The 19540-nt window shown below is 34.9% G+C and overlaps 1 protein-coding gene across 2 annotated transcripts in view; it reads left to right on the forward strand.

Annotated features, from left to right (window-relative positions):
• Positions 1-13934: 13934 nt before the first annotated feature.
• Positions 13935-19540, forward strand: part of mmm (missing minor mitochondria) — a 40205-nt gene continuing 34599 nt past the window's right edge. For both annotated transcript variants that reach the window (XM_067281767.1, XM_067281768.1), the window contains exons 1-3: positions 13935-14171; positions 14383-14573; positions 18880-18993. In XM_067281767.1, the coding sequence (XP_067137868.1) occupies positions 14027-14171; positions 14383-14573; positions 18880-18993 (450 nt within the window). In that variant the 5' untranslated portion in view covers positions 13935-14026. The remainder of the gene's footprint in view (positions 14172-14382; positions 14574-18879; positions 18994-19540) is intronic.

The raw sequence follows: 19540 nt of genomic DNA on the forward strand, positions 1-19540 counted from the left end.
ATTATCATTTCTAATTCTTGTCAACATATTCTAAATTTACAGTTCTCAAATTGCAATTCAATTTCAATTTAAAGAACTTCCTAGGCCAAAAATTACATGAAAAATTGCCTTATTAAATTATCTTGTAATATCATCTATATATTAATATCTAAATTTTCTGATACATATGTATTTTTTCAGTCATATAATTCAATAATCAGATTATTGAAATCATTATGTTTTAACTTTATGTGATATTTGTTATAATTACAATGTAATGCTTATTTTTTATCTAAATTTGATTTCAGACCTATCTGGGTGGATTGAAACTACAGTATCTGACAGATCTACTGCACAAGTACAGTCTTACACTTTACACCTTTTCTCATTTTGAGTCAGTTGATAAGGGAAAGAAAGTTTTTGGTCTAAAATCCAATGGACAAGTGTTTCCTCAAGGAAAAAGAGAATCATATATGGATTATCCAGAATCGGAGGCTGCTAGATTATCTGCAAACACAGAAGGTTCCATTTTCTTAATGAGATTTGTTGAGGCTAACGAACCTCGACAATTCTTCAAAACTGCAGCAGAACAGTTTTATACAAAAGTTGAGGAAGAGTCTTCAAAGTGTAGAAAATGCATATGGAAATTAAACCATTGGTGGGACATTCAGAATGAATGTAGTGTTGCCAATGAATGTAAAAACAAGTGAAGTAGAATCAAAACTTCACAACATAGTAAGTTCCCAGAAGCATTTACAGAAGAAGATTTGATATCATTCCAGATTTCTTAAAATAGTTTCAAAATGAACTATTTTAATTTTATATTTGGGAAAAAATTCACAGAAAATTTGAAATTATAAAATGATATATTTTTTAAAATGTTCTCATAAATATCGATCACATTTATTTCATCACCATTTAGTATTAGGAAATATTTGTATTTTTAAAGTTTTTTAAACATTGTAAATTACTTAATGGAATTTACATTAGTTGTGTTGTTTTGTTAATGGATGATCAGAAATAGTTTTTGTAACAGAAAAATGATTTTTATCAGAAATTCAATAAAAGTGTAAGATAAGTACTTTATTAAATGAGTCTACTTACTTAACTTTCTTATCAGTTATATTACATCATAAATAAAACTCATTAGGAAACTATATCATTGATAAACAACAAACTAAACCCGATATGTTAAGCCCAATACACCACCACCTGCCATAAATAATCGGGCTAAATTTTGGATATATAAATTACTTAAATATTATAATTATTAATTTTGATAAGAGATGTCGCCTAACGCCTACCTCTAGTGCCAAATTTATTTCTAATCTTTAATCATATATATCCAAAATTTAGCCCATTATTTATGTCAGGTGATGGTGTATTATATCATTGATTTCTTATGACTAAGCAATTATTTATTGTGACATTTTCACAATGCTGGGTTGCAATTTTTTGTCACAATGTTCTCAATTTTAGTAGTGTCTTGCTGTATATATCATACTTTTTCTATTAATGGAGTCATGCCAATCATCTAACTAACTTCATTTTCAGGAGAAAACTTTTGAATTGAAATAACATGAATTCCGGTCCGAACTGGAAGTTTGTAAATAGTTAATCGAGGCTTCCTGCCCCTAAGCTTTCCTTATCTGGTCTTGACTCTCATCTGTCTAATTCCCTTCAAAGATTAATGGACATACCCTCGCATTAATTAGTACGTTAAATCAACGTTTTACTGTAATGTAAGATATCATTATAAGTCTGGGTGTGTTTCTTTTAAATTCTACTGAATTTGAAATTTGATTTTTGTTATGAACTGACAAAAAAAGATTTTCTATCGCACTGAGAAAACCTCCCCACTAAAAAGTAATGAAACTTATAAACATTTAAGTATAAATCTTAATGATCTAATGCTGTATTTAGAAATTACACAATATCTTTTTCTACTGGTTTCCATACAATATTTATGTTGCCAATTTTTAAATTTTGAAATTTGCAAATTCTTTAAGTGAAGATATTGCTTAATTATATGATTCAATGAAAGTATGACTTTGTTAGACTTGGCACTTATTGGAAAAATTGGTAAAAAGGCAGTTGGACTAGCGTAACCAGTTATGTAACAAAAGAACAAAGAATGCACAAAGATTACACACGGTCTTAACTCACGGAAGGTCACGCTGGAAAGGGGATAGTGAAATGAGGTTACTTTCCCCGAGGGGTCAACAACGCCACCAACCTTTTATTACGTCAGAACGTCTACAAAACATTGCAATCGTTGATTCCAACAGACTTAATCCTTGTGTACAAGTACAAGAATTCATAGTATGAACCACTGTCCACAGTCTGTGTAAACCAAGAAATTGGAAGAGTTAATTTATCTTATTTGCCTACTTCCACAAAGTATCTCAGAGCTACAGCTGTATCATGATTCATTAGTTAATGAGCCAACTTTCATTTTATCATAATGACTGATATCAATACAGTTTCTATGGAGCTGTGGAACCAATCTCAGCTGTGTTTCTGTAAGAAGCCGACTTCCAGGGGCAATCAGTTAATTGCGCGTCAGTAATGGTCTAGGGTCATTCGTACGTGCATGGTGGCGGAAGAGAAAGACGACAAGTATCTGATAAAAACCGTTTATTTTAACATAAAATAAACATATACTATGTACAAAATAGTTTGCTTTAGGACAATCAACCGTTCGGATGTCCTGCGCGTCGATGTGGTTCTTCGATGGTCGATCGAAGGTGGCCCGGGGACAGTGGCATTGACAAGTCTGTACGGCACGGGACACGAAGTCCGTTGGCGTCGGGGACACGATCTAAGTCCGAAGTGGCACGGGTTACAGGTTGGCACAATAAACGAGAAACTGTTTTTTTTTTTTTTTTTTTTGTGCGTTGACACACGGCGTTATGGTTATTCGGAACGTTAACCGAGTGCCAGGTGTCCTCGATTGTCGGGGATTATATCAGTGGCGTGCCGTCATTGGAAGCGGTGGAAGCGCCGCTTCCACCTTCCAATGACCTTCCTTTGTATTTTCTAAAATATAAATTTTCATGTTCTAACGTACAGTACTTTGTATTAATTAAACTTAATATTTTATTATAACTGCATTATGTATCCTATTACAAATTTCTATACTACATGTGAAAAAAACGATAAGATTGCTATTGTATATTCGAATATCAGTGGCGGAAGGAATGTCGAAACCGGGTCAGCTTCCACGGCGAGAATAACTGAATGGTGTAAAGCAGCGAAAGGGCATTGGCGCATGCGCTTTACAGAGCACCAACTCAGCCGGTTTAGCTGATGGAAGCTACACATGTGTAACGTTTCCAACGACCCTTAGCCACTGGGAGCTATCTGACTAAGTGAATTGTTTAAAAATTAAAAAGTAAAGAGTATTCAATGTTATTTTTATGTACGTTTTTTTGCAAAGTTATAATTAATTATAATTTTCTTTTAATTATACTGTAATTATATTGACATATTTTCAGACAGTCTTTAGAATTTTTATCAATTTTAGATGTTAATAATTTTAATATTATGAAAAACAATTTTTCCAAGCGTGTTTTAATTCTTTAAATTAAGTAAATTATATGAGAAATTTTTTGATTTATCTAAATTACGTAGCAAATCGCAATATTTATATTCGTGTCCGGACTATATTGACAAGTAACTGTTAAACATAAAACATATTATAATTAATGTCGATCCGAACAAAGACGTACTAAAAGAATTATATGATTTAATATCATTAATTTTTATGGTACCATTTACCAGTGCGTCTGTTGAGCGCAGTTTTTCGGCCAGAGGAAAAATTGTCGTCCTAGCGTGGCTTTCGATAGAAAAATACTTTTAAATACGTTGATGGAGTCGACGACCAGCGACTTGTATGATAAAGTAATTAACGACTTTGCGAAAAAAAATCGCCGAATAGACTTAGTGTATAAAAAATTAAAAAAACAAGTTTTTCTATCATTGTTTGTATCGTATCAATTTGTATTATGTATTATTTGTTTTTTAAAACTGAAATACACAAATTGTTTATTTTTGTCATTTCCAGTATTTGTTTAAAACTTTTATGGAAATGTCATGTACCAAACAGGTCTCACCCGTCACGAGAGACGCGATAAAACAGTTAATTTACAGAAAAATTTATTAGTTTAAAAAAACATAGGTAAAAGTCGTTTGTAGTCGGACACCCATTGTTTATATCAAACTACCAGGCAGAAACCGTAAATCGCGGAAGGAAGTCGTCCTATGATCGGTGGAAGATCGAATTCGTCTTCGATTTTGACGTTTCTCGCGCTCCAGGTAAGAGTCTCGTTACGTTTAATAACAAGGAACCAACCACTCGAAAAACGACCAATCAAAATAGACGAAAGAAAGAATAAAGATTGATATAATCTCCGACCAATCAAAAACACCTGGCACTCGGTTAACGTTCCGAATAACCATAACGCCGTGTGTCAACGCACAAAAAAAAAAAAAAAAAAAAACAGTTTCTCGTTTATTGTGCCAACCTGTAACCCGTGCCACTTCGGATTTAGACCGTGTCCCCGACTCCAACAGAGAAAGTCTCCCGTGCCTTACAGACTTATCAACGCCACTGTCCCGAAGCCACCTTCGATCGACCATCGAAGAACTACATCGACGCCCAGAATGTCCAAACGGCTGATTGTCCTAAAGGAAACTATTTCGTACATAGTGTATGTTTATTTTATGTTAAAATAAACGGTTTTTATCAGACACTTGCAGTCTTTTTCTTCCGCCACCATGCACGTACGAATGGAACCTAGGCCATCGCTGACGCGCAACTAACTGATTGCCCCTGGAAGTCGGCTTCTTACAGAAACACAGCTTCCCTATCATCAAATGTCACCGCACGCCACTGGCGATTAAGATTTCAGTCTACCGCTCTGACATCGAATTCGGGCTGTTGAAGAACCCAGGGCGGTCTGTACCTGACGTGTCGAGTTCCGTTCCATGCAGTCCGGCAGCCCACATTGTGGATCTTAAGAAACCAAAAATGGGTAAGATTAAGACAGTTCTCGATGAACAAAACCAGCTACCATGATGCTTACAAGTATGATGAAACATACGATAAGCACGAAGATCTTTAACGAGTTAGCAATACTGAAATACGAGCGGGATTTGTGCGCAGATAATTTCTTACCACACTAAATTTAACAGAACAATTCATCACAAAACGATTATTGATGCTAATGTGTGAAATTCCATTTAATCGATGCAAGATGTGTGATTACCAGAGCCCCTTCGGCCGCCAATTTAAAGTCTTTTAATCTTTAAAATTGGCGTTTCCACTTCCCGGGACGAGGACCCAGGGGTTGGATTTGTGGGAAGCGAGTGTTCGTGTTGTTTCATTGTGTCGAATTACACGGAACGAGGCGCTTGACATGTAAGTGCGTGAGTGCGAGAATTCGAGTAAAGGTTAAACGGTGTATATCTTCGTGTAAAGTGATGTTGTGTCCGTGTGTGTGTGTGTGTGTGTGATCGAAGAACATCTTCGGCATGTCTATAAACAGAAAAACAGTAAATTACGATACGAGAATAAGATGTGTTAAAAAATAAAACGAAAGAGTTCTTACCATCGGAGATTTCTGAAAATATTCACTTGTCCACTTGGTCCTCTTCGTGGTAAAGTTGGGGAGGGAGATTCTTCTCCCTCCCAAATGTTCCTATAAAACACAAAGACAGTGAGAAAAGAAAAAGTTCATTCATTTATTACCTAAAATTAAAATTATTACCTTTGTCAGATAGTCTTTCTTCCCGAACAGTGTTATGAGAAAAGCCTGACCTAGCCTAACCTAACCTAACCTACCCTAACCGGAGGCTCAATCCTCATAACAGCTGTTTGGGAAGAAAGATCGGCCGAATGTCGCGTCCGGTGAGTAAAAGTGTCACGTCCGGGTGGTCACAATCGGGAGTCAAATCCGTTGTCGTCGACCGAGTGTCAAGTTCGGGAGACAAGTCCGTGTGGGTCACGACCGGGTAAGAGAGGTCACGTCCGGGAAAAGCTGTCGAGTCCGGGTAAAGTGTCGAATCCGGTAAGAAAGTCGCGTCCGGGTGAAGAAGAGGAAACCGAAGAGGATCACCGCCTAGGCCAAGGAAACCGCAGCCGTCCGCAGCAACTAAACCACGGACAGCCCGGTCCCTCAACTTCGGCGGCTCTCTCCTTCGACTCCTCCCCGTTCCGACTTCGGCAAGGCGGTGGCGTCGCCGTCGCGGACGAACGGGCAGAACGCGACCAACCAGAAAATGTCAACTCAGACGAGTTGTCACTTTCAGCATCCTCCACAGCAAGGTCTGTGGCAAGATGACTCCCGAAGACCTTGGCCAAGTGCACTGGACCCAGGGTGTAGCGTCGCATCATCCCGACTCCGGGAGGATGCCACGCCACGCGCACTTGGGGAAGGTCTTCTTCACCCGCTGCCTCTCGCTCGTCGAGCCCCCGCTCCTCCAACGGCACGGAACGACAGACTCGTTCCGCGTCGTCCGAGGAACCCCCTCCTTCCGGCGCCACCGTCTGCCTCTGCCGGAACCGCCTCCAAAGCCGCACCAACGTCTTCATTCTGTAAAAAAGAAAATTTGCAATTAGTCCAGTGAAAACAAAAGCTTAAATTAATATAGACGTAGAAATATAACACCTTAATTTGTTGCTGAAAGAATATATAATTGAAAACACAAACGTTTTCAGCCCGATTAACAGGGCATCATCAGGTCAAAAACAAAATGGAACAGATACGTTCCATGTATAGAATACAAATATTTAAATCAAAATTTAGAACAAAAAAATTTTTAAAATATCCAAGAGAAACGGAAGAACACATAAAATTAACACAAAATAAAATTGAAAATAAAAAATATCATAAATATTCCAATAAACTAATTCTATCTTAAATTAATGCTTAAATTCTTCTGAGAAAAGCAAAATGCTCACCGCAGCTGCCTTTTTAAATCTAAAAGATTCGAATCCGAAGCGCAAACGGACGACCATCGAACGATGTGCCGAGATGTCTTCTGGGACCGATTCTCCAAGTAATATTAAATAAATTCTTACGTCTAGGGTCAATATGCATTAAGACTTACCTGAAAAATCTTCAATCTTCTCCGCAAAAGTCCGCAAACCGCAAAAAAACCAACGCAATCCAAGAGCACGAGAAAAGCACGTCCGACCACAACCAGAAACACAATCGAACTGCGAATCGTCATGTGTGACGTTTTTCGAACAAACGTTAAAAGACGCGTCAACAATGTTCGAATTACGTGAAAATTAGAATAAAAAATCAATTTTATTTTTTTTAATTAATTTATAATTTTTTTTTAATTTTGCTTCAATCATTTTCTTGTGTTCGGAATTTGATAAATAAATTATCTTCTGCATTAACATGATGCAGAATGTCCAACGTGGAGATCTTTTTCAATTCTACGTCTCGAGGCTTGACCAACTCCGAAAATCGCCCGAAATTCGTTTGAATAAACATCTTTCTCGTCCATTTTCGGCCATGGCCTGAAATAAATCAAATTCTTAGGATTTCGCCCAGTATTATTTCGCTTTTCGGAAAGATTCCTCGGTCGCCGTCGGGGTTGCGGGTTTCTCGTATTAACGCAACATCAAACTGTATAAAGTTAATATTAAAAATATCGAAAAACCTTTATAATACGGTCGAACGAAAATAAGTCCGACACAGAGGATGAACAGATTGAGCAAGGGAGAAGTAACCATTCTTTCTCCTCGAATTTCTGGCTTTTTAAAGGATCTCTCCCCTAAATTCTTAATTGGATGGATTAATCAATTTGACACCTCCGTTCGTCTTGGTCCGCGAGTGTTGATTTAAATTTGAAACATTCGCTGGTATCTCACGCCGTGATATTTTCTTTTCTGACTGCTAAAAATTTTCCTTTATGTCTTCATTACTTAGTTAATTAGAACGCGACAATTTTGCTTTCGAAGGAATGCTACATTTATTTCCAAGTTTTGTCATGTCTACGAGAGTTAGAATCAAAGCTGAATTTTTCTGATTGAAATTCTAAACATTCCAATCCATTAGTTGGTGTCGACCCCTGACCTCACGTTGCTTACCACACTAAATTTAACTAAGTTAGTTTATAAAAAAAATTAAAAAAACAAGTTTATCTATTATTGTTTGTATCGTATCAATTTGTATTATGTATCAATTGTAATATTATTTGTATTTTAGAACTAAAATACTGTACATAAATTGTTTATTTTTGTCATTTCCAGTATTTGTTTAAAACTTTTATGGAAACGTGAGGTGCCGGACAGGTCTGACCCGTCACAAAAGACACGAGAAAACGGTTAATTTAGAGGAAAATTTATTAGTTTAAAAAACATAGGTAAAAGTCGTTTGTAGTCGGACACCCATGTTTATATCAAACTGCCAGGCAGAAACTATAAATCGCGGAAGGAAGTCGTCTTATGATCGGTGGAAGATCGAATTCGTCTTCGATTTTGACTTTTCTCGCGCTCCAGGTAAGAGTCTCGTTACGTTTAATGACGAGGGACCAACCAGTCGGGAAGCGTGATTAAGGGAGAACGACCAATCAAAATGAACGAAAGAAAGAACGGAGATTGATATAATCCCCGACAATCGAGGACACCTGGCACTCGGTTTACGTTCCGAATAACCAAAACGTCGTGTGTCAACGCACAAAAAAAAAAAAAAAAAAAAAAAACAGTTTCTCGTCTATTGTGCCAACCTGTAACCCGTGCCACTTCGGATTTAGACCGTGTCCCCGACTCCAACAGAGAAAGTCTCCCGTGCCTTACAGACTTATCAACGCCACTGTCCCGAAGCCACCTTCGATCGACCATCGAAGAACTACATCGACGCCCAGAATGTCCAAACGGCTGATTGTCCTAAAGGAAACTATTTCGTACATAGTGTATGTTTATTTTATGTTAAAATAAACGGTTTTTATCAGATACTTGCAGTCTTTTTCTTCCGCCACCATGCACGTACGAATGACCCTAGGCCATCGCTGACGCGCAACTAACTGATTGCCCCTGGAAGTCGGCTTCTTACAGAAACACAGCTTCCCTATCATCAAATGTCACGGCACGCCACTGGTTTTTTAATAATTATATTATATTATATTATATATAATATTGTATGTAGTACATAACATTGAATGGGTCGACAGAAAAAAATATATTTGTTTAAGGAAACAATACACGAAAAATATTAGGAACCCTTTATTAATTGGGTTAACTTTTTATTTTTATTGGTTCGTAGGCAACTTGAACCAATCTTCCAACTTACTTTGTCGGTTTTTTGTGTATTTAACATGGTATAGTATTGGAATCGTATCAACTTTGATTTTCCGAGATTTATAGCAATTTCGACGATTTCAATCTATAAAAGCCGAAAGAAATTCCTACAATGAGTTGCGTGTTATGCAAAGTTATTTTAAAAAATAACGTTCGTGTCTCGTGCCATGTTTTACGAGATTTTGTTTTGAAAACAATCTTATATATAAAATTCTCGTGTCACAATTTTTGTTACCGTACTCCTCCGAAACGGCTTTACCGATTTTTACCAAATTTTATATGCATACTCAGTAGGTCTGAGAATCGGCTACTATCTATATTTCATACTCCTACACCATTTCCCCCCTTTCAAAAATATATTTATATATGGATTAAGGCTTTTATGTCCAACAGATGGCGCTAACTTCCGACGATCTAAGTTTGCTTTTCTGTGAGGCATTATGCTTTTCTGTGAGAATGGACTGAAGCAGATCATTTTCTATCTATCTATATAAATAAAATATAACGTTCGTTTGTTCCTACCGATTCCTTTGAAATTTTGACACAACGTTGCATTCGAATACGCACGTGTTTTTATATAATATACATGTCGAAATTCCCCCCAGTGGGGGGAGATGGACGGGATTAAGGTTTACCGTGAAGAACTCGGCTTCTATTATACTATTTTACATGCGGTTTTTTGCGTTTTTAATTGCGTTTTAATAGGTTACGTCAACAGAATATACACTAAAAAGGGATTTTTCGATATTCCCCAGCGGGAAAAGTGACGGGATTAAGGCTTACTGTGAAGAACTCGGCTTTTATTATACTATTTTAGATGCGTTTTTGATTGCGTTTTAATAGGGTACGTCAAGAGAATGTACACTAAGAAGGGATTTTTTAAAATTCCTCCCACGGGGGAAGTGTTATACATTTATAATAGATACATTTTGAGCCACAACAACGCGTGGCCGGGTCAGCTAGTGTTTCTATATTATTAGTTATTATATGATGACAAAAACCTTAATTTTGAGGGTATTGATTAGTTTTATAAAAATAATCGTAAATGCTAATAACGAGTATTCTTAGTTAAGTCAGATCTCTCTCGAGATCGCTATTTCCCCTCCTCCTCGATCTTTATCATTATCAATGTCCCTCATAATCAAGTCACCGTGCCAAATTTCGTGTTATCGTCTTTAATTTATCCTGAGATAATAAATGAAATAGACACCAACATCGCACTCGCATGCCACATGCATCCACAGATATCTTTCCCGTTAATAGCATTTTCAATTTGTTTCTTTTATAAAACTTATCTTTACTTTCAAAATTAAGGTTGTTGCAATTACAGAAGTATAAAACAAAATTTAAAAAGCTAGGAACAAAGGATTACTGCATAGCAATGTTTTTCAACCTATTTGGTCATGTGACACTTATAAAATATGGAAGTATTCAAAACACACTTTGTTGGAAAATTAAAGGCTTACCTATATTATGAAATAATATGCATTTGCTATAATACAATTTAATGACTACGTGAACGTTTGTTTGAGAACAATTTTCCCTTTATACAATACTTATTCTATTTATACAACACGATTTTAAAATTGCACGAAACCTCTTTAAAGATCTCCTTCTCAGACGCGAATAGGAGGAACTGAATGTCTCGATTGAACAATGGAAGTTTTTTGTAAACTATTTAAACAATAGAAAAGACTGAAGTCGAGGAAAACGCGGCTGGAGAGGAGTCGTATTCAGTCGCGATGTTGACCTCTCCCGCGCCCTCCATCGGGTTTCGAATTGTCACCAGGTGACGATGTGAGACCAGTGGGGAGGCGACTTTGGATGAAAAACTAATAAAACTGTTCGTTTCAAGGACATTCGGGGTTCTAGGTTTCTGGTTGTTGGTACTCGCCATCAGAATTTGCCATCGTGTGGACCAACATCGACCAACTAGTCGACGCCCGAAACTAACCATCGCTCTTGGAGACATCGTGTTTCTACTAGATTCACCCTTCTCCCGAACATTCGATTCGAAACAGTGCCGCACGCCCCGGGGCCGTCCACCGAAACGTACGTCGTCGAGGGACCGAGAGAACTTCTGACCGAACGTTGGACACTCAACCAAAAAGAGAAAAAAAAATGTTTTATTCGCTCCCAGAGTTGGGTTTTGTCCAAGCTTTGAAGAAAGTTGTAAGAAACTTCTATTTTTATTAAGCGGTTTTAAGATGGAAAACCTGTCTTGGTGAGTCTTTCCACTCCCACACGTCTGTGTTCATCTCTCGGTTACCGAGACAGCCCCCTAGTCGGCTAACCTCACATTAGTACAGTACTTTTGTTCAAATAAATACAGTCGAGTCCGCATAAGTCGACACCCGAATAACTCGACACCATCGGTTCAGTAGTCAGTTTCTGTGGTCCCGGCCGACTTACATAGGCATTAATGTTAAAAAACTCCGGTTTAACTCGTCACCACTGGATGAATCGACATACTTTTGCTGTCCCACACTCCAATAAGTCGTCACCCCTCCTGAAAAAATGAATTCACTCTGCACGTGTGGTGCGAACTCATTTTTTTCAGGAGGGGGAGTCGATTTATTTATTAATAATTGATTTATTAATATACAGGGTGGGCCAGCGAAAACGAAACGGCAGTGTGTTCGTGTTCGTCCAAGCAAAGCGCTCGGACAGGTCGATTTTACTCTCGAGGGGACATCTTTTGCAATAAAGTTTTTGCGATTCTGAATATTAACTAAACAAACATTTTTTTTCGAAATAAATGCTTGTTTAGTTATTACAAAATAAATGAGTTTTTAAAATTTTTTGTCGTCTGTTGTATTCAAAATCGCAAAAACTTTTATGCAAAAGATGTCCCCTCGAGAGTAAAATCGACCTGTCCGAGCGCTTTGCTTGGACGAACACGAAACACTCTGCCGTTTCGTTATATTCGCTGGCTCATCACTGTATATATACGTATTAATAAAAATGCCTTAACATTTTATGTATTTTTATGTATAAAATAATAACACATAAACAAAAGATACAATCTACATCAACGTCACACCAGAATCAAATTTTGCATTTTCTCACGCTAGAGGCATTAAGGCATGAAATATTATTTTGTACCATAAATGGTACTGAAATATTATAATGTACTCAAAATGTACTAAAAATCTAAGTGTACTTTCAATGCTCTCGAAAAAGTAAAATGTACCCGAAAAGTACAAATGTACTAGGAACGGCAACACTGATTGTGGGATCTCTCCTATCACAGGATCTAGTTTAAAGAACTCTCTCGAGTCAATCGCGATTGAAACGGTCGAGAGGTCGCACCAAGGCATAGTCGCCGACCTTGGTCACAATCTAGATTGAAATGCTCGGTGCGAACAGGGTATAACTGTGTACCAAATTTCACTACTTTACGTTTAGCGGTTTGCTCTGGGCGATGATGAATCAATCAGTCAGTCAGACAAGTAATTTTATATATATAGATAAATTCCTTTATATAGCACAGTGGCGTAGCGAGGGGTGCAAGGGGGTGTATCAGGCACCGGTCTCCAAGACAAACTATATGTGTTTCTGGGAGGCGCTAGGCGCGGCCCAGTTATGTTCGCTACGTCACTGATATAGCAGTATAGACTCAAATCGGACACGACCACAAAACACCGGATATGACGAAAACTTGGAGTGTCGGAGCGCTCTTACGAAGTTCGGCGAAAACGTGATGGATAAGACTATTGGAGAAGACTATTTACACACCGATGTGTGTTTTTCTAGAACATTTTTTAAAAAATAAAACAAAAAAAAATCACAACACAGCTTCAAGTGACCAGCTGTGCTTATATGTAAATTAACTATCGAAAGAAAAGCGATTTATATTAGAGTATCAAAGAGTAGAACGCCTATTTTAAATAGTACAATTTGTGATATACCGCTACAATACTTGTGTTTTCTATTCATAATAATAAATTATAAAAATTCAGTAACTTGTTGCTGGATTTTTTTCTCTGATCAGTTAAAATGCAAATGAGAAAGCAGATTTAAATTCTGCAATAAAAGTCCAACTTTATTATGTTTTTGTGAATTTTTTTTTTGAATAAATATGTATGCAATTTGTAAACTGTATATTCATTTACCATAAAACAATGGCTGAACAGCGAAACTGACAGGCGGCAAAATTGTCCACGGCAAATTTAGAATGCGACAAAATCACCCCGAGGCAAATTTGTAGTGGAAAATTGACGCGACACCATGCAAATATTTCAAAGTGAATACGTACAGCACAGTACAATATTTAAAAAAATAATCATTAAGACAATTAGCGGTTTAAAAAAATTTTATCCGGCAATATATAATCAGTTGTATGAAAATTAGAATAGGTAAAAGTGTTCTTGAGTGATTCCTTTCCAAATTTTAATACAACTGTTTACGTAGCATAGAACTTTTGAGAGAGGACGCAAAGAAATATTCAGTCTATTCATTTTTTACTTTCTGATATACTGCAGAATCGATAAACCCACGACAATTTTATTTTAAAAAAAACAACAAAATAAACACACTAACAGTATGTAACAATACTACTGTACTTTCAATAGTTTTCAAAACTGATACCAGAGTGCAGGTCATTCGTTTTCAATGTCAAAAATTGGTTTTATTTATGTCACGTTGCCATTGCAACGAAACAAAACAAACATTATAAATGGCGGTCGATTTGAAATAATTTAATACTTTTGGTATAGAAATTTAAATATAATGGCTCCAAAGATGAAAAATAAACAAAAAGTAGAAGCTGTGAAGCAAAAAACGATAGAAAAAGTAGAAGACATTAAACAAATACCGGAAGCCACTATTTTGCAATCTCCTTTAGAAAGCATCCAAGAAAATATATTCACAAAAGGTAAATTAACGTTTAAATTATATTGCAGCCCAATATTCTTCATATTTTGATGAACTTATCTAGATTTTATTTGTTCAGATTTGCATTTAAACCAGTGATTATTGTGAATAATAAAAATATGTCAACATATTTTGAGTGTTAAATTCTGCTTTTAAAAAAAAACTTAAGTTTTTCAAAATAAAATATTAATTAATTTTAAATTTCATTACAGATATTGAAAACGTTCCAGAAATTGAACCTTTAACACTTTCTGCAGACACCCAGAAGCTTTTTAACTGTGTTATTGGTGAAAATGTTACTGAAAATTCACCTGTAGTTTCAATTCAGAAAGAAAATATTTTAAATGATATTAATGAAAGAAAAGAATGTTCAGAATTTTTCCCATTTTATCAAATAATTTTGGTGAGAACAAATCTATAATAAATTTATCCTTTAAATATAAAGTTAATAGGGTTATTTATTAATTTTTCTCAAACTTTAATTTTTGATACTTTTTATTGGGAGTTTAAAAACAGGATTAACATACTGATAAATGATAATTTTTGTTGGTATCAATCGGTGGAGATAGGTTCTACTTTCTTGGCTGCTATAACATAATGCAGGAAAGCATTGTAATCATGTCAAATTTGATCCTCTGGATATTTTTACAAATTTTGATATTTTGAGACCCCCTAAATCCAAAACAAATTTAAAAAGGAAGAAATGTTTCTTGGATGTGGATTTGTTGGCATTCTAATATCTCAGGATGGGGTAACAATTAAGAAATGAAATTTGTCATAGTAACTTGTATATAAGAGGCATTGTTGCTACTAAATTTTGACAGTTAAAGGTTGAGGGGGTGGAGAGGTAGAGGGGGTCATGTATCATATGTTGAGTGGATTGGACTTAATGAAATTTTTACTTCTTATTGGCATTTACAATGTTTTTAAAAACTCATCTCTACCTCAGAATTAAGCCTGTTACCTTTTTATAATAATTAATAATATAAAAGTTATTTTTTAATAACATCTCATAACAGATGGAGTCACACAATTTTAACTTTCACTTAGTGTCATAGTGTTTTTAAGGTTAATGTTACCTTAGGTACAGCGCTGGATTAAGCCTTTAGCGGGCCGTAGACAAAATTTAAATTGGGACCCCATTTAAATAAGTTGCTTCTAAACAAATCTTATATAATGTGACATTAGCGTAGCTAGCATGGGTGACACTCGGTGCGGATATCGTGGTGTCACCCCAAGTCACACCGTAGTGTCACCCTTTTTAACTCTTTTATAAAACACTATTGAATTGTAATATCTTTGCACTGCTACTTGAACGCTATATCGAATATGCGATGTCGCGACGTATAAGTTTAGATTTAGAAAATAAATCATAACCATACATCAGTACTACCACGAGAGGCGGCCCTAAGAATATTTCTAGATGGTGCGAGAGATCCTGTAGCGTACATTACTTCTGACGCACGGGTGGCTGTTGACCTTTTTTTTCTTTTTTTTTTTTAGGTAATGGCTAGTCGAGCGGAGCTTAGTAGGAATTGTCAAATACAGCCTTTTCTGTCCTATCGAATTTCTTAGATAATTTTTAACTCATTTTGAAACAGAGAAATCTTTTGCACTGAAGCCGGGCCCCTTCAAATTACGGGCCCTAGACATTTGTCTATTTTGCCTATTCGATAATCCGGCCCTGCTTAGGTAGCCAAGATGGCAGCTCATCTCTTATCCCAGCTATCAGAAGACGGAACAGTGGGGATGCACGTTCTAACCTAACCTAACCTATTCTAATAAATTACCATTATTATTAGCAACCAAATTATTAGAATAGGTTAGGTTAGAATGTGCGTCCCACTGTTTCCTTGCTGGAATTAGAGACGAGCCACCATCTTGGCTACCTAAGGTAACATTAACCATTAATTAAGTTTTTTATCCTAATATGTGGAAAATTATCTGACTTCCTAATAAACTCCCTTAATATCCCATTCGAGAGTGGGGAAAGTTAAGCAAGAGCCCTTACTAGCCCTTATGTTAGAAAGGTATTTAATGGTACAGTCAAACCTGTTTTTGTGCGGTCTTTTTCTGTGCGATTTTTATTTGTGCGATTTGTTTTTTGTGCTGTATATGAAAATTTAAATCAAATTGGAACATAATTGACTCCTGTAAAATTTTTAAAAACTCTATTGGTTGTTTTCTATGACATCAGCAGGTTTTTTCATTTTTTATTCAGAAAAATTTTTTTCTCATACGTTTATTTCGGTCCCCTCTTATTTTAATAGCATAAAAACCATAAATATTATGTTATATTTGAACAGATGTGGTAAGTTAGCTCCCCTCCAGCTTTAGACTGCAGATGTGAAATTTCATGCCTTGTTAAATGAAATAACATTTCCTGCAGCTATATTTATCAAATAAAATCATTATTTAACCATTATTTTTAACTTTTTAATGTTAGATTCGTATTTAAGTGGAAATAATTAATTAATATAAAAATTAAAATTTTTAGAGGATTTTTTTCCCCATTAGGTGTTGCAGAAAAAGGCCCAAGGAGTTAAAAAAGCAATTCCTAGTTATTTCGTATGGTTTCGAGTTATTTTCTACGTGAGACTTTTTTTATGCGGTCCCTATTCACCGCATTAAAAAAAATATTTTTTTAATTGTGTTGCGAAAACTATTTTTTATAGCCACTCGTGAAGTTTCGCGCATTTTTTTTAATGCATTTTCTTTTATGTGGTCCCTATCCCCCGCACAAAAACAGGTTTGACTGTATTTAAATGTAAAATATAGTTTTAATTTTATTAAAACATTTTCGTTAGACGTGATTAGGGTTTTTTCTTTTAAGAGATTTGACAATAATAGATATTCTTTTATCATGAGTTAGTAATTGAAAATTTATTTTATATTGCTTGTTCTTGTTCATGGTTCTTTGATTTGAAAAGATAATATTTCAGTTGATTGTATTTGATATGTTTGGATTTTTTGAAGATAATTGTTTAGTATTTCACTAATATGTTAAATATATTTTATTTTATTTTTTCATTCTTATGAACATTGCACTTCAATGACAATAAAACTGGATATGCATGAAATAACAAGACACTTAAATATCAAAATCCAGCAAAAAAGAAGAAACTTACAATAGCAAATGTTTTCTTCTGTATTAAACAGTCATCATCAGGCTAGAGACCTTTGAAATAAGAATGGAGCATAATGGAACAATAGGTTAAAAAAAATTAGAACCTATGGATAAATTGATTGGTCACTTAACTTTTGCTTTTAACATTTTATTTCAGATGTTGTTGTTAACATATGCATTATAAGTAGAGTTTTTTACCAAATGAGCTTAGCTAAGCTCAGTTCTGGTCAATATTCCTTGTGTTTTGTAATATGAGGTGGTATTGATCTTGTTCACCTCAAGCTATCAGGACTGTACAGTATATGTTTCTCTAGAAATGATTAATTTTATTTGTGTCGTTTTAAAATGTTATCCTTTATTACTTTTAATAACTCTAAAGCTTCTAAATCTAAATTTAAACTTGTTTATAGTTCAATTGCTTAATGCTCAAGTATTTTTTTTATTTGAAGACTGTCATTCTAATAAGATAAATGAAAATGGTTAATGTTACCTATGGTAGCGAACATGGTGGCTCATCTCTGAAACAGTGGGGACGCACGTTCTAACCTAATCTAACCTATTCTAATAAATTACCTATATTCTAATAATTTGGTTGGCAATAATTATGGTAATTTATTAGAATAGGTTAAGTTAGGTTAGAACGTGCGTCCCCACTGTTTCAGAGATGAACCGCCATGTTCGCTACCATAGGTAACATTAACCCAAAACACCTTAATTTAGCTCAGCTCTCATCTCCAGTCCAAATTCACAGCTCAGTTTGCAGCTTGTCTGTCAAGACTGTAGCTATTTGGAAACACTGAGCTGAGTTTTTGCTGAACTTTAGTTATAAGATTACATTTTATTTTTTTTATTTTTTTATTTTCTTTCTTTAATCTTACGTTGATTGGCCTTGATAGCCTTTCTTTTTGCAAAATACTTATTTTTTATGTTTGTATAAATTTTATTTTATTATATTTTTCTTAAAGTATTGTTACTTTTTATTACCCTTTTATTCTTATTATTATTATTATTGCACCAGTTTGTCACAGTTTGGTCAGGTTAATATTTGTACTTACAAAAATGTATATAAATATAAATTATATTATTTTGTATGTAATATTGTTGTTTTGTTTTTGTTTTTCTTATACAAGGATAATAAACCTTGTACTAATAAATAAAATATAAACCTAAGTGTGTGCATTATACCAGGGTGGTTTATAATCAGGTGAACAGTTAAAAGAACTTAATATCATTGTTCCCATTGTTAACCAGGTATTGTTTGCCATTCTGATTATTTTGGTTTTGAAGTCTTCCCTGGACACTGCTACATACTTAATGACAGAGTTGTTGCTGTCAATTCCATGGACTGTATCAATCATATATTGTTTCATTCTGTCCAGGGAATATGGTTTCCAAGGAGCACCTTGTCATTGATGACCCCGAAAAGAAGAAATCCATGGGATTAGGTTATGCCACCACTAATAAAAAGTATACTAAGTAAGTGCCTACTGTCCATCTACGTATAAGCCATCCTGTAATATTTATTTTTTAAGTGATTTATAAATTTAATTTTTAATTTAACTTGTAAATTTTTTTCATGAAGGAATATCCAGATGATGAATTGAAATTAGTATATGACTGTGATCCCAAAAATAGTCATAATTTTTACCTATATGTATCAAAGAAAATGGCAGAAAATATTAATAATGAAATTCTAGTAAGTGTTTTTTATAATATCAATAGTAATTTTTGAATTATAAAATACAGGGTAATTCAGAACATATCAACAGGACTTACTCTAGACTTTACTTGACAGCTGTAAGATTTAAATCATGAGTTCAGTTAAAATCGGTATCCACTATTCATTAATTGAGCCATTGATTTTGAAAGTGGGACAAGTCCACTCTAAAGGAAAATATGAATATATGATGAATTTATTACCCTATGTACCACCCAGGTGATGAATAAACACTATGTACTGTACAGTACCGCTATGTATCACTATGAGTGATGGATGAATAAATAATTAATTTAGATAAATGATTTGGATTATCTTCATAGGATTTCCAATTTTAAAAAAATTTTAAGATTTTTTTCTCTTTCTTTTTACTTGATCTTTATTTGCTTTAGTTATTTTTTAAGTTTTTGAACAAGACAACAATTGCTTACTGTTTTGTATATTATAATTTCCTAGTAACCATACATTCTCTATATTTGTCTGTATACAGTATTTGTTATTGCTTTTACTTTTACATTTTACAACT

The sequence above is a fragment of the Centruroides vittatus genome, unplaced genomic scaffold (genome assembly GCF_030686945.1).
Source record: "Centruroides vittatus isolate TY-2023 unplaced genomic scaffold, ASM3068694v2 contig_926, whole genome shotgun sequence".
Lineage (NCBI taxonomy): Eukaryota > Metazoa > Arthropoda > Arachnida > Scorpiones > Buthidae > Centruroides > Centruroides vittatus.